This window comes from Bos javanicus, chromosome 5 (genome assembly GCF_032452875.1).
Source record: "Bos javanicus breed banteng chromosome 5, ARS-OSU_banteng_1.0, whole genome shotgun sequence".
Classification (NCBI taxonomy): domain Eukaryota; kingdom Metazoa; phylum Chordata; class Mammalia; order Artiodactyla; family Bovidae; genus Bos; species Bos javanicus.
This window is the reverse complement of record NC_083872.1, coordinates 109,198,653-109,220,375: the sequence shown is the minus strand read 5'-3', so window position 1 is coordinate 109,220,375 and position 21,723 is coordinate 109,198,653. Positions and strand designations below refer to the sequence as shown.

The 21,723-nt window shown below is 55.6% G+C and overlaps 1 protein-coding gene across 15 annotated transcripts in view; it reads right to left on the bottom strand.

Moving 5' to 3' along the window:
• CACNA1C (calcium voltage-gated channel subunit alpha1 C) overlaps positions 1-21,723 on the bottom strand; it is a 459,914-nt gene that overhangs the window by 25,673 nt on the left and 412,518 nt on the right. For 9 of the 15 annotated variants that reach the window (XM_061418378.1, XM_061418374.1, XM_061418384.1 and 6 more), the window contains exons 24-30: positions 21,381-21,488; positions 20,396-20,448; positions 19,968-20,114; positions 19,010-19,211; positions 17,964-18,122; positions 17,389-17,499; positions 9,314-9,397 (exon numbers count right to left, since the gene is read on the bottom strand). In XM_061418378.1, the coding sequence (XP_061274362.1) occupies positions 9,314-9,397; positions 17,389-17,499; positions 17,964-18,122; positions 19,010-19,211; positions 19,968-20,114; positions 20,396-20,448; positions 21,381-21,488 (864 nt within the window). Of the gene's footprint in view, positions 1-9,313; positions 9,398-9,843; positions 9,928-17,388; positions 17,500-17,963; positions 18,123-19,009; positions 19,212-19,967; positions 20,115-20,395; positions 20,449-21,380; positions 21,489-21,723 lie in introns of all 15 variants that reach the window. The other 6 variants (XM_061418379.1, XM_061418380.1, XM_061418376.1 and 3 more) reach the window with 3 other exon arrangements.

Sequence of the window (21,723 nt, the reverse complement as noted above, 5' to 3'; positions counted from 1 at the left end):
CCGTTTGTGCTGGCAGTCATTCAGGGAGCGGCTGGAGCCTCAGGAGCTGCGCTGCTGTTCATCTGCAGCCTGCCTGCCCAGCGTGTGCTGGCACCTGCAGAATTCAGACTACACGGTGCTGATTACAAGATCACCAGGATTGTTTTATCTTCCTTGGGAGGAACAGTCATTCAAGCAGACAACCAACAAGAGGAGCTCGAACAAAGTCAGTTTGTCAGGAGCACTCACAACAACACAAAGTCCCATACGTGGGTGGTGTGGGGTGGGGCAGACAGACAAACAGAGACAGAGAGACAGACAGAGATGGACACAGTGAGCCTGACGGGTGGAGAAGAAACAGACTCAAGGAAACGAATAAGCAGGAGCAGGAAGTGACACGAGAGAGTGAGTGCTTTGGGGGCGTGGTCAGTGCTTTGGGGCCAGAGATTGGCTCCCTCACTTGCTCCACGAGCTTAGGGAATAGTTGAGGTCCCTCCGCTGTGGATGGTCTCTGGCTGAGCCAGCTGCTGGGGACGGGCATCACCCGCTGACTGGAGGGCTGGCCGTGTGGCCGAACAGGGCTCTGCCCTGCCTGCTGCCTTCTGTCCAGTCCTCTGATTTAGGGCAAAGGAGGGGCATTGAAGGGCATCCTTGGTGGCACTAGTGATAAGGCATCCACCTGCCAACGCAGGAGACGTAAGAGATGCGGGTTTGATCTCTAGGTCGGGAAGATCCCCTGGAGGAAGAAATGGCTACCCACTCCAGTATTCCTGCCTGGAGAACCCCATGGACAGTGGAGCCTGGCAGGCTACAGTCCACAGGGTCGCAGAGTCGGACACGACTGAAGCAACAGACCACGCACGCACAGGGGGTTGTATGTGGAAAGAAAAACTAAGAATGGGGCAGGAGAGGAAAGGAAATGAGATGGGGAGCACATGTACACCCATGGCTGATTCACGTCAATGTATGGCAAAAACCACTACAATGTAAAGTAGCCTCCAATTAAAATAAATTGATTTAAAAAAAAGAAAGGAAATTAGAAGATGACAGAAAGGGAAAGGGTCTTGGTCAGAAGGCTCAGAGCGAGCGGGTCCCCTTTGGGTCCTGGTTGTCGGGACGCTGGACAGCTAATATGGCCAGGCTGAGAACCCCCTCCAGGGGCCTCTTGGCTCAGCCCCGAGGGAAGGATCTTCCTCCAGGCCTTGGCTTTGGGACACTCTCTGCCCCCACCCTCGGAGAAGGCAATGGCACCCCACTCCAGTACTCCTGCCTGGAAAATCCCATGGACAGAGGAGCCTGGTAGGCTGCAGTCCATGGGGTCGCTAGAGTCGGACACGACTGAGCGACTTAACTTTCACTTTTCACTTTCATACATTGGAGAAGGAAATGGCAACCCACTCCAGTGTTCTTGCCCCGAGAATCCCAGGGATGGCGGAGCCTGGTGGGCTCCCATCTATGGGGCTGCACAGAGTCAGACACAACTGAAGCGAGTTAGCAGCAGCAGCAGCAGCAGTAGCTGCCCCCACCCTGGAGCCCTCATCAATTTGCTGCCCAGCACATGGACCTCATTCTGCAGGCGGAGGCTAGGCTCAGGAAGAGGCTCCCCACGTCCAACTGGACTGCGGCCTGTTGGGGGCCCAGTCACAGCTGGTGAGCAGGGCTCTGCTCCACCTCTCGGGGCCAGCTTCACTTACAAGCGGAAGAGAAAGTGCCCTTCGGGACAGGGGGAGGCCAAGGTCCACCTTCTCACTAGGGGTCGTGCTCCTGAAGGCCTTACGTCCACGCCCAAAGCGCTTCTCTAGGTCTAGCCTCACCTCCGTTCTTTTAAAGGCAGTGTTACTTCCTGGCAGGCAGCTTCCTGAGTCAATACTGCCCTCTGTGACCAGTGTTTTGGGAACAAGGTGCCTTGGTGGCTTGTTGGGGGCACTGGGTGGGGGTGGTGCTTAGGAGGGGAAGGGCTCGAAGGGGTTCCAGGAGCGGGGGTGGGGGCGGCACAGGAAGGTGGCAAGGATCATGGCTCCCCCCTCGGCTTGGCCCGAGACCACCAGTCTGATTTACTCGACCTCAGAAGCAACCCAGGCCAGGCGGACCACTGCCATCTGGATACTGACGTCTGTTCTGGCCCCTCAGCCGTGGTGGGGGCAGAGAAGCTGGGCAGGAGCCAGGCGTGGGCTGCGGGTTGGGTGGTGGGAGGGAGGCTCTGACTCAGCCTGAGGGGGTGGGCGTGCAGCAGACGCTCTGACTCAGGACGTGGCCAAAGTGGGAGCCAGTGAGGGCAGTCGTTGGAAGCCAGGCCCATGGGTCTGTGGTTAAAAGACCGCTGGTTCCAGGAGCCAGGTGGGCAGCACCCACCTGGGGCCCCAGCATGCATCCTGGAAGCTCTGAGCCGAGTCCTGTCCCTTCCGTGTCCTCTCCGCCCACTTTCTCTTCCTGTCCAGCAGGCAGTGTGTGTGTGGGGGGGTGCTCCACACTTCCTGTGCCCTTTGGTCTCCAAGCCCCACTGGCCCACAGTCCGGGCATCCAAGCATCCCCACGTGAGTGTTCTGACTCCATGGCCCCCGATCTCCACACGTGGACCTGCCAGGAGGTGTCCAGCCCCCAGGTGAGTTGTTGCTCTTGGTCACATGGCTTCCTTGTACCCAACTAGGGACACCTGTGTTCCTGACGAAGGACCTGGGCCTCCCAACACTTCCTGTCAGCAGGGGAGGGAGGTTGCGGGTGGGGGGCGGGCGGTTGGCTGAATCCCTGGAAGCTTCCACGGATTTCCTCTTGGAATAAGAATTCCAGACTTGAGGGACAGAGGAGAGGGGGCTTCCTCAGGGACACGAGGAGGAGGAGGAGGTGCCGTGTCAGGAGGGGCTAGGCAGCTGGGCCACAGACATGGACAGCCGGGGCCCGGGGCCTCCTCTGGTCACATCGTGGGATCCAAGGCATCTCCCAGAGCAAGGGGGTTGTTCTGAGCCAGAGGCCTCATGCCTGGATGGCTGTGTCCCCCTTCCAAATGGTGGAGCGGCTTCATCCTTGGTTCCTGTGCACAGCAAACAGGTCCCTAGACCATGGACACCTCTTCCTAAAGGTGCCAAAATCTCCCCTTTGTGCTCAGGGGAAGCCCCAAATCTGGTGCTCTCCCTGACCCCCCGCCCTGCTCGTCCTGCCCAGGGACCCACAAGGGCATCGCCTCACTTCTTTTGGCTCTTTGTTGTTGTTGCTCAATCACTCAGTCGTGTCTGACTCTGTGACCCCATGGACTGCAGCACGCCAGGCTTCCCTGTCCTTCACCATCTCCCAGAGCCTGCTCAAACTCATGTCCATCGAGTTGATGCCATCCAATCATCTCATCCTCTGTCGTCTCCTTTTCCTCCTGCCTTCAATCTTTCCCAGCATCAGTGTCTTTTCCAATGAGTTGGCTCTTTGCATCAGGTGGTCAAAGTATTGGAGCTTCAGCGTCAGTCCTTCCAATGAATATTCAGGGTTGATTTCCTTTAGGATGGACTAGTTTGATCTTGTGTCCAAGGGGCTCTCAAGAGTTTTCTCCAGCACCACAATTCGAAAGCATTAATGCTTCAGCGTTCAGTCTCCTTTAGGGTCCAATCTCACATCCACTCATCACTACTGGAAAAACCATAGCTTTGACTATATACACCTTTGTCCATAGAGTGATGTCTCTGCTTTTTAATACTCTTTTTAATACACTGCTACTTGGATGAAAAGCTATGACAAACCAAGGTTACCAAGGTTGAGTTACCAAGGTTTGTTATAGCTTTTCGTCCAAGTAGCAGTGTATTTTCTTTCAATTTTTAGGTCTTTTCTTTGTTTAGATTCACCTCTTCACTACAGCTCATCTTCCGAGAACAGCACCTGCCTTCTCCGCTCCCCACTTTCTGATCCCTTCACTTGGTACTTCTCATCTTTTGCATACCATGAGACTTCCTGGCTTTCTGTGCCTGATCGTCCCCTGGCCCTAGGATGCTGGCTCTTGAGGACGGGTTTCTGTTTGGTCCACAATGGATCCCAGGTGCCCGGCACACAGAAGGCAATGATGGTTCCTAGGAAGCCCACCTCCCTAGGGGGCACCAGAGCCTGCAGAGGTGGGAGGACGGAGCTGTTGAAGAGAAGGGGGTGAATCTGAACCTGGGGAATATCTAGAGGGATGAAGACAGCAATTGGTGATTTCAGGAAAGACAGTCAAAGATGAGGAGTTATAGGTGAGGAGCCTCCAGAAATCCTAAGGCTGGAATAGAACGTTCATCCCAGAAGGGAGGTCTGGTGAAGAAAGAAGGACTAGAAAACTCAAGGTGGGGGGCGGAGCTGGAGCAGTACCCAGCAAAGTCCTGGCGCCGAGCTCTTCCCTGGCCCAGGGAGCGCCAGGCCCCAAGCTGCCGGTGGCAGGAGGCAGACCTGCAGTAGAGGGCCCTGAGTGGGGATGAAGTGCTGCTGCTCCTGTAACTGGACCCCATGATCCTGGCTGCTGTCCAGGTGCAGGGCCGTGTCCCTGCTATGGGCTAGGCCTGTCTGGCTTGAGTTACAGGCAGTGGTCAGTGAGCTTGCCTTGATCCCGCCACACCCGTCAACCAAGAGTCCAGTGTCTCTGGGAACAAGGGCTGTGAGTCTGTGATTGGCAGGTGTGGCGGCAGGGAGCTTGGAAAGAATGTCATTGGCTTGGTGCCACGTTCTCTCCCCTTCAACAGCGCTCTACAGTGTATGCCAGGCTTCTACATGAATGCTCTTAGCTGAGCTTCAATACCTGGCAGTAATATCACGCTTCCCAGACCGTGGAGGAGCAGCGTTAAGACTCCAGCACTTGGTCTGACCCGCGTCCAGCCCTCTCCTCTGGCCCCTTGCCTGGGGTGACAAGGTGCACCTCCTAACTGCGTGTGTGGGAGGAAAAGGAAACAGTGGGGGTTGCATGGAGGGTCTCCAGCCCCTGCTTTGCTCTCCATTACAGGCACTGTCCCCATTCTATCTCCAGACCACCCTCCCCATGACTTCTGACAGACTCCTCCATCTATGGAGTGAGGTGTATCTCCACGTGGGTGAAGAAGCCTGGGAGGAGCTGAGTGGCTTCCAGCCAGAAGGGACACTGGCCTGTAACTTCTTGGTTTTGAAAATAAAAAACCTCCTGTGGTTCTTTAGGATATAAACCATGGAACATATGGGCTGAGCCAATTCTGGCTAGCAGGAGGCCATGCACGAGAGGGGGATGTGGGATTCACGTGTTAACAAAGGGCACTGCGGACTGGACAGACAGCAGCGCTAGCCCCAGGTGTGGGGAGCCAGCCACCCTGGGAGGCCTGGGCTCCAGTTGAGGGGTGGGAAAGGCAGACAGCAGCGCTAGCCCCAGGTGTGGGGAGCCAGCCACCCTGGGAGGCCTGGGCTCCAGTTGAGGGGCGGGAAAGGCAGACAGCAGCGCTAGCCCCAGGTGTGGGGAGCCAGCCACCCTGGGAGGCCTGGGCTCCAGTTGAGGGGCAGGAAAGGCACTGACAGGCTGCACCCTCACCTGTGCTCAGCCTCACCTGTGCCCCAGTCTCGCCTGGCGCCCTCAGCTGTACCCCGCCCTCACCTGTGTCACACCTTTACTTATGCCCCGCCCTCACCTATGCCATACCCTCACCTGTGCCCTGCCGTAACCTGTGCCCCGGCCAATGGGGATTATCATCCTTGGCTGTTAGGCTCATTGGGGAGGGACTCCAGAGCTGGAGGCCATGACGAATTGTAAATGGAAACCGTTGTACAGATGGAGGTTCTGCGTGTGATGCCACTCGCCAGTCCTGGGGTCCTGCACCACCCCAACCCCAACAGCCAATTTTTGGGGTAGAAATTTTATATTCTAGAGATTTTTCCTTTGTCTTTACTTTTTGTTTAAAAACAGCAGTCAGTTCAGTCACTTAGTCATGTCTGACTCTTTGTGACCCCATGGACTGCAGCACGCCAGGCTTCCCCGTCCTTCACCATTTCCCTGAGTTTCCTCAAACTCATGTCCATCGAGTCGGTGGTGCCATCCAACCATCTCATCCTCTGTTGTCCCCTTTTCCTCCTGCCTTCAATCTTTCCCAGCACCAGAGTCTTTTCCAATGAGTCAGTTCTTTACATTAGGTGGCCAAAGTATTGGAGCTTCAGTTTTAGCATCAGTGCGTCCAATAAATATTCAGGACTGATTTCTTTTAGGATGGACTGGTTTGATTTCCTTCCTGTCCAACGACTCTCAAGATTCTTCTTCAGCACCCCAGTTCAAAAGCATCAATTCTTCCACGCTCAGCCTTTTTTATGGTCCAACTTTCACATCCATATGTGACTACCAGAAAAACCACAGCTTTGACTAGACAGATCTTTGTTGGTAAAGTAGTCTCTGCTTTTTAATATGCTGTCTAGGTTTGTCATAGCTTTTCTTCCAAGGAGCAAGCATCTTTTTAATTTCATGGCTGCAGTCACCATCTGCAGTGATTTTGGAGAAAATAAAGTCTCTCACTGCTTCCATTGTTTCCCCATCTATTTGCCATGAAGTGATGGGACCAGATGCCATGATCTTAGTTTTTTGAATGTTGGAATTTTAAGCCAGATTTTTCACTCTCATCTTTCACTTTGATCAAGAGGCTTTTTAGTTCTTCTTTGATTTCTACCATAAAGGTGGTGTCATCTGCATATCTGAGGTTATTGATATTTCTCCTGGCAATCTTGATTCCAGCTTGTGCTTCATCCAGCCTGGCATTTCACCTGATGTACTCTGATATAAGTTAAATAAACAAGATAACAATATGCAGCCTTGACATACTCCTTTCCCAATTTGGAACCAGTCCATTGTTCCACGTTCAGTTCTAACTGCTGCTCTTGACCTGCATACAGATTTCTCAGGAGGCAGGTAAGGTGGTCTGGTATTCCCATCTCTTTAAGAATGTTCCACAGTTTGTTGTGATCCACACAGTCAAAGGCTTTGGTGTAGTCAATGAAGCAGAAGTGGATGTTTTTCTGGAATTCTCTTGCTTTTTCTATGGTCCAACGGATGTTGGCAATTTGATCTCTGGTTCCCCTGCCTTTTCTAAATCCAGCTTGAACATTTGGAAATTCTCAGTTCATGTCCTGTTGAAGCCTCACTTGGAGAATTTTGAGCATTACTTTGCTAGCGTGTGAGATGAGTGCAACTGTGTGGTAGTTTGAGCATTCTTTGGCATTGGAATGAAAACTCACCTTTTCCAGTCTTGTGGCCACTGCTGAGTTTTCCAAGTTTGCTGGCATATCAAGTGCAGGACTTTAACAGCATCATCTTTTAGGATTTGAAATAGTTCAGCTGGAATTACATGACTTCCACTAGCTTTGTTTGTAGTGATGCTTCCTAAGGACCACTGACTTCGCACTCCAGGCTGCTGGCTATAGGTAAGGATCACACCATCATGGTTATCTGGGTCATGAAGATCTTTTTTGTATAGTTCTTCTGTGTATTCTTATCACCTCTTCTTAATATCTTCAGTTTCTGTTAGGTTCATACCATTTCTGTCCTTTATTGTGCCCATCTTCGCATGAAATGCTCCCTTGGTAGCTCTAATTTTCTTGAACAGATCTCTAGTCTTTCCCATTCTATTGTTTTCCTCTAGTTCTTTGCATTGATCTCTTAGGAAGGCTTTCTTTTCTCTCCTTGCTAGTTTTTGGAATTCTGCATTCAGATGGATCTCTCTCTCCTTTCCTCCTTTGCCTTTCCTTTTTGTGCGTGTAAATGCATGTGCACAGAAAGAAACCAGCAGGCTGAGTGATGACGTGGGCCTGGCCACCATGGTCTCCTGGCCTGACCCCAGAAGACCCTGGGACTGGGTGCGTCTTGTGCACAGGGGCCTGTCTGCTGTTACCTTCCTGCCCTTGGTTCCTGCACAGACCCCCACAGAGATCCCTCCTCCAGAAGCAGGCCCACCCTGATCTTCCCTGGTCTCCCCCAAGAGGGCCCCTTGGTCTGAGCACAGGGCCCTGGTCAGGGATATGCACGTGCAGGTATCCGAGAGCCCCTGGGGTACAACCTGGGGCCACATGGAGGTGCAGGGAGTGGTGCGAGGGAGAAGAGGCCTAGGTTGGGGGGAGCTCAGTTTCCTTGTGCTCCAATGATTTACTGGATAAGGTCAAGGAAGTGCGTGTGCACGGGAGTTTACACACACACACACACACACACACACGCACATCACAAGACAAAGACGACCCAGGGGATCCCTGAGACAGAGAGGCAACCAAATCTGGGCAGTGGGTCAAGCACGGAGGGGTGCGGTTGACAGCAGGATGTAATGGCCTCCTCCCAGCATCCACCCCCGGGAAGGGGCAGACAGGCTTCTGACGGGGAATCAGGACAAGAAGTAATGTCAGTTCAATGACTGGCAGCCAGCTTTGGGGTGGAGGGGCGGGTAAGGACTGGGGTAGAGGGGCTGACGGTCATGGGGGGTTTCTGACACCTTAGATCAGAACCCTTCAGCATCTGCTCTGAGCTGTTACTCAACGGTTCAGTGCATCAACATTTGTGCAAACATTATCAAGTCTCTTAACCAATGAAAAACCATGACAAGGAACTAAACCACACATGTTAAAGACCAGCCACAAGAGGGCTTGCCTACAGATAGAGAGAGAAGGTTGAGCATGCCGGGGACAGACGAGCGTGTGCAGGGGTTGAAGACTGTCTAGGAGGGGCAGCTCCCAGGAGCAGGTGCAGGAGGCCCTGGAGCCAGGCTGGGGTGTGGGCCGGGGAGAGCCAGGCAGGGGCAAGGCTGGTCCTTAGGGCAGGCTCATGTGGGGCCAGGTGCTCCACAGTAAGCAGAAGGGTGGGGGGTGGGGGGGGGAGGAGCCCTCTCCAGAGAAGAGGGATACAAGTGTTCTCCCAGTAAAGGGCCCTTCCAGAGTGAATACAGGGCGGGTGCGCTGAGAGGGCTGGCCAAGTGGGAGCCTCTGCCCGCCCAGGATCCTCAGGAGAGGCTTTTCCCGGATGCTGGAGCAGGAAGGGGCTGGGTCCCCGCCCCGGCAGCTGCCCAGGGGTTGTAAACAGCCCTCCATCGCCTTACTCTGGGGTCCCGGGGCTGCGTCCTCCTAGACAGTGTGCATCATGCCAGGCTGATTGTAAAGAGGAGAGGAAAGGATGCAGGAATCAGGACTCAGAAGGAGAGGAGGGCCTAACTCGTTCCAAATGTTAAAAAAAGAGAATAAAGAAATCTCAAAATAAAGCAACAGGAAAAAAATCCTTTAAACCAATTTAAACAAACAAATGAGAATAATGGAGTGGAAATGAGCTGGGAGGAGGAGAGGAGGCGAAGGAGAGCGATGGGGGCGAGCGTGAGGCAGGCACGGCGTCACAGGGCGGGACGCCGGTACTTACGTTTACCTCGGTGATGGCTATATCAACAATGCTACCCACAACAATCAAGGCGTCAAATGTGTTCCATGCATCACAGAAATAGTGCTGCATGGGCAGAGGAGCCGAGGGAGGGAGGGAGAGAAAAACCAGCGACAAAGGAAACAAAACAAAAGGAAGAGGAAAATGAAAACAAAACAAAAAAAAGCATGAAAGGAAGGAGAGAAGAGAAAAAAATGAGAAAAGAAAGAGGTTATGTGGGCATACTGGACCCCTTACCACTCCACAGTTCTGGAGGTGCACGCCTGCACCCGTTGCTCACGGAGCCTGACAAAAGTGGGTTAGTCGGGGGCCGGGCGGGCGTCCGGGAGGAGCGGGAGCCTTTGCCCGGCCTGGCGGAGTGGGGATAGTGGGGGGGGCTCATGTCCCCCAGGACGGCGGCAGGTGCGAGAGAAAGCATGACTGGAGCGGGTAAAACAGGAAACCAAAAAATAAACCGAAGGAGGTGAAGAGAGAGGGGGGCACGGAGGCGTCCTGGGCAGAGTCATACTCACATTCGTCTCACTGAGAATGACGTCAATTACGCTGCCAATTACGATCAGGAAGTCAAAGACATTCCAGGGGTCACTAAAGTAGCCCTACACGGGGCGGCAGGACGGGAGTGAAAAGGAAGGTTAGACAGACAGGCACAGAGCCCGCGGGGCCGCCCGGCGCTGCTGGAGTCCGAGCCCAGGAGGGGCGGCCGGCCCACCCCCCCACCTGCCTTCCCGGGTGCCCCTCCTCAGACCCGGCCCCTGGCCACCCTTCCTGTGTCCCCAGCACCTCCCAGGCCTCCGACTCTTTTGTCCGAGGGCTGCCTGCTGGGATGGAGGTGACACGGGGCAGGGCCCTTGAGGCGTGATCTGGGAATCACAAGCAGCATTGGTGTGGTCCAGGTGGGTGGCCAGGCCCTTGGGCTCAGTGGTGACTCAGGTGGAGCTCACGATGACGAGGGGACCACGTCATCAGAGCAGCATCTACAACCAGGTCACCCTCATGCCAGCCCCAGACGGGCATTAGCCCTGGATTTGCCTCTGTCCAGAGGCTTTCTTCACTTCAAGGGGATGGAGGCTGGGTCAGGCCCAAAGCCTGGAAATGTGTGTGTGGGGCCTGGACTGCGTCTCCAAAGCCCCGTCTCCAGCATCATCACTGTGACCAGCATCCTGCTGAGACGCCCTGAGAGAACAGGGCTCTCACAGCCTTTCCTGCAGGCAGGGTGGGGGCCTGGGACAGAGGCCTCTCGGGAGGAGCACACGGGCCGTCATGCCTGGTGCCTGGCAGGCAGCAGGGTGCTGAACCAAACCCCTTGTCCTGCACATGTGGATTTTGCCTGTTTTACACTGTATTTGAGGAAGGGAACAGATGCATGTTTTTGAAACATTTCTGGAAGCATGTGGATGACTGACTGTCTCCATTTCCATGAGGAGTCCTGGGTAGGCAGACTCTCTGCAAAGACAGGACGGGTCCTCTCAGAGTGGAGGAGTCAGGGAGTGGTGCTCTGGGACACATGGATGCACACTCGCGGTTCAGGATCCTGGGAGCTGGGCAGTCGCTCTCCCGGGGGGTGGAGTGGGGAGGGTCAGCACCAGGGGAATGTGTCTACTTTAAGAGAGGACATCTGCCCCTTTGGTCCTTCCAGGGAAGCCCCCGCCTCTAAGCGTCTCCCAGGCCCCTCTCCCCAGCCCTCCTGGGGGTGGCCAACTCTCCCTTTGTGTTCCTGACTCTTAGGAGTCAGGCGTCTTCTGTTCGCCCATTTCTCCCGGCTCCATCCTGCTTCCCGACCCCTCACTTCCCAGCTGTGCCCCCTTTCACCTGGATCACAAGACATGCTGTCCAGGCCATTACTCTTAGTGCGGAGGTCAGGTCACAGGGACAGGGCCTTCTCAGTTCCCAAGCATGTCTGCCCATGTAAGCAGAAATGCCACCACAAAGCCTCTGGACAACCGGCAGGGAGCAGAGGTTGGCCTAGGGCATGGGGAAGTGAGGGTCACTTGGAACCCTGGCCATCTTGTCAGCCTCCTTGAGTGTTTCTCTGAATATCACAGGGCCCCTGGGGCAGAAAGAGACTTGTTCTCCCATTTGAGCTGTGGGCAGGAAAGAACCAACCCCTCCTGGGTGCTCACATGGCATTTCAGGCACATGGGGAGTGCCGGTTTTGAGGGCACAGAGTGAGGACCTCAAACGAATGACAAATGTGCATGTGTTCAACATCACTTTTGGAAAACGCTGGGGAGCTACCTCCAGCGGGGAGAATGGTTTCAGGAGGAAGGGGTAGGGGGTTCAGGCAGAGAGAGGATGGGAGCAGGAACCAGAGAAGAGTCCAGGACGTCCCGCATCCAGCCTAGAAAACCCGGCGACAGAGCGTTATTGGGGCCAAGGGGAGGAGGAGAGAGGGCGACGGGAGTCTTGCTCGCAGGGAAGGCTGGAGTCTCCGGTTCACCAGAGGGACCTGGAACAGACGGGTGGGTCACCTGGGTCCGCAGTGCGGCTGAGGGGAGAGACAAGGGAGGAAGGCAGGCAGAAGCGGTGGACAGGAGGTTAACAGAGGGCGAGCACGGGGCCGGAGCCAGGCCCTGGGACCCTGCAACCCGCCCCCACGACAGCATCGCCTGTCACCCCTGCTCTCTGGTCGCACAGTGACCAGGCCACCCCCCACTCCCGCCCTCCTTGGAGGCTCCCTCTGCTCATGCCCTGCCCTCGCCCTCTGCAGGCTGTGCTGCTGGGGCCTTCGGTTGACCTATCTGACCTGTGGGTCCAGGGCCTCCACTGGCCGCGGAGCCCACCAGTTCCCGCCCAGAGGAGGTTTACATACAGCCCGAGTAGGGGGGTGGCAGGGTCCCTTTAAGATGCCAGCTCCCCCCGACCCATCCACCCCCTTTCTATCAATCTTCCAAGCTGGACCATGGACACGGTTTGATTCAGCTGTCAGCCCCTTCTCCACCCCGTTCCACACCCACCCCAGAAACAGCTGACACCCTCCAGGAGGTCAGTGGTTGCCAGGACACACCTGCCAATCCCCAGGTGGATGGGACCTGTTTGCTGGAAATCTCGGGTGACACAGGTTTGTGGGGTGATGGAGGAAGCAGACTGGGAAAATACCACAGACTTTCAGGAAGTCTGGCTGACTGGAGCCAGGTCACACACCCGTTCTCTCCTTGGTGGAAGTCAGGGTCAGGAAAAGGGTTTTCGGGCTCTCCCTGACCTGGTGAACCAAACCTCTCAAGGTCTAGCTCCTCAGAGCCAGGCAGGGCTGGTCATCGGGGGAATAGCGCTTTGGGCTGGAAGCCTTCTCTAAGCCTGCAGGGTGAGTGGACCCCCAGCCTTGGGAGGCCTTGGCTGTGTCCCTGGGGTTGACGGGCCAGGAACTATCCCTTCTCTTGAGTGTGCCAACCCTCTGCTCACTGGCTTATGGACCAAACCAGCCCTGGCTTCAGCCCATCGTTTCTGGGAAGGAGAGACTGCCCCCCAGCATCCCATGATGCACTGCACCTGTGTGAGAATTCGGACTTCTCTCTCGGATCATCTGTGCCCCGATTCACTCCATGCCTGGAGCTGTTCCAAGCTGAAGGAGGCGGTGTAGTGTGTGAGCCCTGGAGGCAGGGTGTCTGGGTTCGAGTCCTCCCTCTGCCACTTCCCGGCTAGGTGACCCTGAGCAGATGACCACACCTCTCTGTACCGAGGTTTCCCCACCTATGACAACCTTCTGCTGATAGTGGGGGCGACGTGGGACACAGGTGAGCCCTGCACCTGCAGGAGGCCCGGTGCATCCAGTGACTGTCAGGTTCGCTGGAGCTAGTCTGCCCCTCCCAGGGAGGTCTGATGTACAGGGTCAGTTGTGGGGGTGGGGCTGGGCAGTGGGGAAGGCAGAGTCCAGGACCGTGGGAGGAGGAGAGGGAAGGTGGGCTACAGAACCCCAAGCACCTTCAGGGGATCTCATCTTGAATCCTAGTGAGGACTGAGGAGGCAGGATCTAAAATGCAGGGGGAGACAATGTGTGCCTGACCAGGGAAGGAGGTCCAGCCGAGTCAGAGCCTAGCTGGACTGAGCCTGGGAGGCAGCGCCCCTGGTCCCAGAAACTCTGTCTTTCCTGGGCTCCAGGTCGTGGGTCTGGGAGATGGGGGGTGGGCGCAGCCGGCAGTGGAGTGTCACACTGGGAACCGCTGCCTCGCAGAGATAATGTCAACTGTATGCGACATCACGATGTCCTCAAACATCACGGTGATTGGGGACTGCCGGAGTGGGGCGGCCTGGCTGGCACACAGCTGCTCCCCCTCCTGCCTCCCACCTCCCTGACAGCTCTACCCTGTGATCTGCCCTTCAAGAGGCTGGCACCTCCCAGCTCAAATAGCATGGGATGGACGTGGGGCAGCAGGAGGCAGGGGAGACCCAAGGTGGGTGGTGGTGACCCTCCAAGTTATTCGAGGAATGCACACTTTGGACATCTGCTCCAGTTTTTCTTTGGAGTTAAGCTTTTCCTCCCCAGCAAAGTTTCAAAGGCCTTCACTCACTCATCTCACCGACATGTGATGAGTGCTCTGGGCACCTGGAGGTGAGCTCGGTGTGGGCAGAGCACAAGCACCCACAGCCTCCCCTGGTGGCATGGGACGGGATGGGAACCAGCTGGGTTCCTTTGGAGTCTTGGGAGAGTCTTCCCCTGCCCTGTTGGCACCTGAGTTCACAGCAGGTCTCCACTGCAGAACCACCCAGGATGAAGGTTTGAGGGGACCTGCCTGAATCTGGAGCTTTCCAGGTGGTGCTAGTGGTAAAGAATCCACCTGCCAATGCAGGAGTTGCAAGAGACTCAGGTTTGATCCCTGGACTGGGAAGACCCCTGGAGGAGAGTATGGCAACCCACTTTAGTATTCAAGCTTGGAAAATTTCACAGACAGAGGAGCCTGGTGGGTTACCGTCTGTGGGGTCACAAAGACTCAGACACAACTGAAGCGACTTGGCACACACGCATTCCTAGCTATTGGATATTTTTCAGTGCTTATCATCAAGAGTATCTTAAAAGTTCTTTTCTGTCTTTGCTGATAAATTTCCATTCATAAGAGGACACTCCAGCTACTCAATGAACTTCAGATCCTTCTAACCAAAGCCTTTTCATGCTGACCAGTTCAGTCCTGCACAGTCTCAAAGGGCCCAGGGGCCACTGGGAATGTCCAGGACAGTTCTCCTGCTCGAGGGAGAAATCCCCTGGCCACTAGGTGTTCAGGACACGCCTGTCACCTGTCCCACTCTTCAGACAGACAGAGAAGAGATCTACTTGAATTGACTTAATTTCTTAAAGTGGTAAGCAGAACAGATGGAAATGAAGACCAGAAACATCAGTCACCACGAAGACACGGAAAGAACAAGGCCGGACTACAAACTGATCCACTGACCAACCAACCACAGAGACCAAGCGACGGAGAAGGAAGCCCAGCAGGCCAGCCTCAGGCACCCGCTGTCAGGGCTGACGTCCACCCCCGCATCCCTGTTTTCTGACCGCCCTTCCTCAGCTGACGCTCACGGGTGCAGACACGCAACACAGACATGCAGCCACGTTAGGAGCCCTGGTTGTCGGGTGGAGCCAGCTCAGTATTTCCACCAGAGCTGCAGACACTTTCTGGCTTGGTTTTCTGCCTGGAAATGTTGGCGATGCTTCTGGAATCTGTTCCTTAATGAGGGATTCTCAGGTGGCGCAGTGGTAAAGAAACCGCCTGCCAATGCAGGAGACGCAGATTCGATCCCTGAGCTAGGAAAACCCCCTGGAGAAGGAAATGGCAACCCACTCTAGTATTCCTGCCTGGGAAATCCTATGGATGGAGGAACCTGGCAGGCTACAGGCCATGGGGTTGCAGAGTCGGACACGACTGAGTGACTAACACTTTGACTTTTTCCCTTTCTCTCTAAGCACAGACAGACCCTTCTGCGTGTGAAATGCAGATCCCCAGGGTGGTTGTTTCACTTCTTTGGCAACATCGCTCTGATTTTACCCCATTTTCTCACGACAGAAAGCAAGACGTACAGGAGATGGGGCGTGTTATGGTTCCGAGCACACTAACTGGCTACTTCCCAGGTAACTGGCTTGTTCCTGGGTCTGCAGGATTCAGGGACAGTGTTTTCCAGGCTTAGGCCCATGCAATGTCACTGCCACTTGCTCCTTAGGGCAGGTCTGTCTCGTGCATCCCCTGAGCTCTGCAGCCTGGCTCAGGAAGACCCCACAGGGCTGTGCAGCAGCACCTGACATCGTCAGAAACACGTCTGATTCAACACAGAGTGACTCAAGCCTTTGATCTGTTTAACCCGCACATCTCATGAGACTGGAGAAAACCATGCCCGTTCCCTCCTGGAAGCTGTCATCTGAGTTGGAGGCTCAGCTCAGCGACGGCCTGGCCCACCAGCCTCCCTGGGGTGTGCTGCTGTGGGCTCTGAGCCTGCCGGCCCCCTGGCCATGTGGCTTGGAACAGGGCCCCACAGAAGATGGCCAGGGACATTCCGTGGTCTCCTCTGCCCCTAAATGGGACTGGGCTTGGAAGGGAAAGTGAAAAGAGCCTATTTGCTGCCCTGGAGGAGGTGGGAAAGCACCATGATTATTACCAAATGACATGTATTAGGGTCTCATGCTGTGCATTCAGCCTGGGTTCCACACTCTTAGGCACCTCTGGTGAGGGAGGCTTGGTGCAGTGGGAACACGGGCTGTCTTGTCTTTGAAGCCCCTCAAGGGTTTCCCTCCTTCTGCAAAGTCCCCAGCAGAACATATGGTGCAGGAAGACGCTTGCTAATGGCTTGGTGTGGAGGGAATTACATCGACTACGAAGTCAGACATGCTGGATTCTATTCCCAGTCCTGCCACTTAATAATGGTGTAATTAATACAACATTTAATTGCTCTGAGTTCCACTCCCCTCTTCTCTAAGACAAGGAGCTAATACCTATCTCAGAGAGGTGTCTTGAGGATTCCATGCAATGAGGTGTGTGCAGCACCGCAGGTTACTGACAAACGTTGGTGGAACATTAATTCAGAGAAGACAACAAGGATCCTGTCACTAAACAGGGATCCGATCTACAGCCTTGGGGCATCCCTCCTGGCCCCTCTAGTTCTGGAGCAGGTGAGCATCTGAATGGAAGTGAAATACAGGACCAAGAACGTGAAGTTTGGCCCCTCCGCCCCCCCCCCCCCCGGGGTTGACCTGTGTTGCATCTAGAAAAACCAGTAGAAGTGGGGACAAGAAGGTTCGGAAACCTGTCCTGCATTACCCTCTTAGATCCCATCTCACTGACCCCCTCAAAGTTGTGTAGCAACTGGAAGCCCCTGAGCCCCCAGGACACCCCATCTAGGGCAGCTGTGAAGCCCAGGCAGTGGACACGGTGACGCTGAGCTGTCTATAGGGAGAGAGATGGGAGCTGCTCAAACCCAGTCACCCTCCATCCTCGAGGCCATGTGTGTGTGTGTGTGGGGTGTCTGGTCAGTGACAAAGGGCACAGATGATCCAAGAAGCAGGAGCCAACCTGCCCTGTCCTGCCTCACTCAGCTCTAATCTCTCCCAATGTTTTTTTCTAAAAGCTGCTTATACCTAGCTACGCACAGACATTTTTAGGTCTGTCCGGTGCCGGAAGGTATGGGCAGTGACTGCAGCCCTGAAGTGGGGAACCAGAGGCCCCCTGGATGCACTAACGCCCAGTCCTGAGCAAAAGCGGCCCTGCCTGAGCCCCTGCAGCAAGGCTCTTCGTCTGTGCAGTGCCCGCGTGAGAACAGACCCCGTTTGGGTCTGGCGGGGCTGGGCCTGGTGAGGTTTGGTTTCCAGTCTCTTCTAGACGATGTGCGGGGGCGAGGGCGACTCCGCCTCCCCCGGAAGGAGGCTAGCTCAGGCACCTCCCTGCTCCCTGTGTCCAGACCTCAGGTCAGTCCAGGGGCTGAGAGTCTGCTTCAAGCAGTCGGCCTGGCGCAAGCCCTGAAGGCTCCTGGGCTGCAGCGGTCATCGCCAGGAGGATCCGGTCCCTGGCCGAGACTCTGCCCGCATCGACCCAAGCCCGCCCTCGACGCTGTGGACCGAAGGCCCGTCCCAGAAGGCCTACCTTGGGCTTGAAGGCGATGAGCTTCAGGACCATCTCCACTGTGAAGAGGCCGGTGAAGAGCATGTTGAGGATGTTCATGGCGATTTTGAACAGACAGCTCTGACCGTAGTGCTGGGGGTAGGGGGTGGGGGCGGAGGGGCTGTGAAATAAGGCGGGGGCTCCCTGCTCCCAGCCACGCCCTCAATAGAGACCTTCCTGAACGCAGCCCGGGGGCCGGCCACACCTGCGGGAACCAGGTGGGCTCAAGAAGCCCTGAGGGTCCACTTCCCCTCTCTGTCGTTCCCGCAAACGCAGGCGAGCACAGCCTGGGCCCTGCTCTCATCGGGGTCAGCTCTGCGTGGCCGCCTGGCCTCAGGTGGGCTCCACACAGCTGGCATCACGGACGATCAACGCCACTGCAAGATCACCTGTGCTCCATCGCCCTCTATGTCACAACCCAGGGTCCTGGCATTCTGACCCCTCGAGAAGGTGCCCCTCCTGCCCCACTCGGCCAGCAAAATGGCAACACCTCCCAGCCCCGTTCCGCCCCGGACCCTGCCCCGACCCAGGCACCCCGGCCGGCCCGCGGGACTGACCTGCATGGCCAGGCAGATGGTGTTGAGTAGAATGAGAACGAACATCAGGTACTCGAAGTAGGTGGAGTTGACCACGTACCACACCTTGTACTGGTGCTGGTTTTTCGGGATGTACCTCCGCAGGGGCCGGGCCTTGAGGGCATACTCCACACACTGCCGCTAGGGTAGACGGGAGGGTTTAGTAACCCGGATGATGGTTAACCCGGATGATGGTGGGGGGGGTTGGGGGGGTGGGTGTTATTCCACGCACTGGCGCTAGGGTAGACGGGAGGGTTAGTAACCCAGATGAGGGGGTACTCCACACGCTGCCACTGGGGTTAGATGGGAGGGGTTTCACAGGTTGAACCAGCTGTTACTTGGACATTTTTTGAGGTTCTATCATTCCTCTAAGGAGGGAGAACCCTCTTTGGTTGGTCCCCATCAGGATGTAGTTGAGGGGGCCCTGTCTCCTTCCTTCTGTCTCGGGGATGGTTGGTAAACGCTTGCTGACTGAATGACAGTCCATCTTCTCAGATATTTCCAGCTATAGACTCTTCTGGAGGCCCGTCTTTCTGCGATTCTCCTTTCCCATCCTGAGTCAGTGGTCTTACCTACCGGTGTCCACAGACCAGAAGCCATAGCTCGCGGCCAAGGGGTCCTTGGTTGACTATATTCTGGTTAACTCTGTGCTGTGCCTGGACTCCAGGTCAGGACGGGACTCACCCAAGCCCTCCTCTCTCCTCCAGTCTCCACTTCCAGCTTCTAAACCCGACCAGTCTATTTGCTCCGTCTCTACTGTCATCAACCTGGTAATACATAAGGGTCTAAGCACTGCTCCTCTACACTAACTGGCTTCCCCCCTGGCTTCCTTACCATGCGAAGTCCACACAGCAGCCAGAATGGTGAGTCTAGAGCAAAGGTGTGGACCGGGGATCCAGAGGTCCTGACAGGGGTTTGGGGGGAGTTCCTTTCCTAAGCAGAGATCAGGTTCTCTGCAGAAGGATTGCTTCCACAGGCTTCAGCATCCTGACTGCCCGGCCTCTCGCCCTCTGGGGGGTGGGGGTTACCTGGTTCTTGTCCAGCTCGCAGTTCTTGTATTCTTGCTCCCCCTGCTCCTGGAAGGTGACGATGACGAAACCCACGAAGATGTTCATCATGAAGAAGGCAATGATGATGATGTAGATGATGAAGAAGACGGAGATCTCCACGCGGTAGTTGTATATGGGACCCTTGTCCTCCGTGTGAGAGTCGATGGAGCGGTACAGCAACCTGGAGGCAGGGAGACAGGCCCGTGTAGGGCTAGGGAGGTGGTTCAAGCCCCAGCTCTGTCTCTTACTACTGTGTTGGTCGGGCAAATCACTCAAACTCTCTGAGCATCAGATTCCTTATCTGCAAAGTGTGAACAATAGTTCCGGATTTTCCTACCTGGCAGGGCAGTTGATATAATGAATATGAAAGTGTTTTGAAACTGGCAAAGAAGTGTCTAAATGTAATACAAGTCATGGGCATTGATTTGAAAAACGAGATATTGGTAAATATCAATACAGCTTTGTTGTTTCTCAGCAGAGACTCGGAGGATGTTGCAGTGAACATAAGATCCATCTGAGGACAGATAAAAGCACTCAATATAAATGCCCAGGCTCGCTCAGATCATCAGCGGTGGTTTAGTTTACACTCAGGTAGCCTGTGTCTGGGCTTCCCAGGTGTTGCTAGCGGTAAAGAACCTGCCTGCCAATGCAGGAGACGTAAGAGACTTGGGTTCGATCCCTTGGTTGGGAAGGTCCCCTGGAGAAGAGAATGGCAACCCACACCAGTACTCTTGCCGGGAGAATCCCATTGACAGAGGAGCTTGGTAGGTTATGGTCCATAGGATTTCAAAGAGTTGGACACGACTGAAGTGACTTAGCACGCATGGCCTTCAGCTTGTTCCAGAAACACCCTCATCACCTAGGGAGGATGGAGATAAACATCGTTTCTGAAAGGAGTGTGGACACCAATGAGACTGGCCAGGGTCTGCATACTTACTCTGGCCATCCCTCGAAGGTGGAGACGGTGAACAGGGCCATCATGGCTGCCAGGACATTGTCAAAGTCGAACTTGCTGTTCTCCCAGCTGCGGGGCTGGATGATGGGGTGGTCCACCTCCCCATCCTTGTATGTTATGTAGTTCCCCCTGCGGAAGGAAGACAGTTCATTCTGGGGTCTCCCATCTCCCCACCACCTGTGACTCCTGGCTTGGGGACAGGATGGGATGGCTGAGCTTAAATACACAGTTCTGGCCACTGAGCAGAGCTCAGGAGTAGATGATCTCATGTGCTATGTCAACTGGACCAGACAACCCATGGGTAAAATCCAGCTGGCACTGCTGTTGGAAGAAGAACGGGGCACCCCTCCTCTCAGGGCAAGCCTCACCCACCCAGAGTCAGCCGGCTTGACTGTCCCCGCCGCACTCACTTGCATTCAGCCTCTGTCTGTTTGGAACTGTCCGAACAGGTGTAGAGCTTTCCCTGGAAGGCGGAAGAGCACAGTGATGGAGAGGTTCCTGAATCGAGGAGTTGGTCAAAAACTGTCTAGTGATTATATCTGCAGCCGGCTCTGTGCTGGAGTCTTGGGACAGAAGAGTGAGGAGAGCAGAGCCCAGACAGAAAACGCGCCGTGCCGCGGGGTCCCCATCACAGGGAACCAAGGGGTGAAGCAGAGCTCGGGAGGCAGGTCTGGTGAGGGAGGAGGATGCCTGGACTTAGGTTGAAAACTTGGGGAAAGCGGGGCCCGTGTGCATGGTGGGGGCAGAGCTTCAGGTGGAGAAGAGCAGAGAAAGAAGGATTGGGGCAGAAAAGGGAGGGCCTGCCAGGCACAGGGCAAGAACCTGGCAAACCAGGGCTCCGCAGCCGCCTGGGTGGGGGACTCATGCTGCTGGTCACAGGGAGCCCTGCAGGTCTAGGTGGGTGACCACACAGAGGGGTCAGGGATGACAGTCCCTTTGCCTTTCTCTAGAAGGGAAGGCAGGGCTGAGGGCAGCCACGCTTGGAGGGTCAGGTGCTGATGGAGCAGCACCGCCTACACGCTGGCCTCCTCTGGGCTGGGAACTAGTTAGTCCTGCTCTGGGCTGGGAACTAGTTAGTTCCCCTTATATCTGGGAACTAGTTAGTTCTCCTTGGGTTTGGGAACTAGTTAGCCTTTGGGTCTGGAAGCTAGTTAGTCCTCCTCCAGCCTGGGAACTAGTTAGTCCTCCTCAGGTCTGGGAACTAGCTCTGCTCTGGTCTGGGAATTAGTTAGTCTTCCTTGGGTCTGAAAGACAAGAGGGGCGGTGGGGCAGCTGCGTCCCTCCCCAGGGAGACCCAGCACTGTCCCCACCGTGTCCCCTGTGGCTGCTCCCATCCATGTCCCTGGGAGCTGACAGGTGGGAAGGACGGGGCTGCAGATCTGGCTGAGACCCCACCTTGAAGAGCTGGACCCCAATGCAGGCGAACATGAACTGGAGCAGCGTGGTGACGATCACAATGTTCCCGATGGTGCGGATGGCCACGAACACGCACTGCACGACGTGCTGTGGGCGGAGGCAGGGGGCTCAGGGCCTGGCCTCGGCTGAGTTCCCCCGGGCACGGCCCTCTCTGAGGGGGCAGGGGCAGCCCTCCACTATGAGCGGGGGGTGGTGGGGATCAGACTCATAGGGGCAAAGTGTGCTCCCAGCTCACAGGGAGATGGAGCCTGGGGTGCCCATATCCCGCTGGGTGACCCATGGACCAAAGCCCTGCTAACACCCCATACTCTGGGACAGTGAT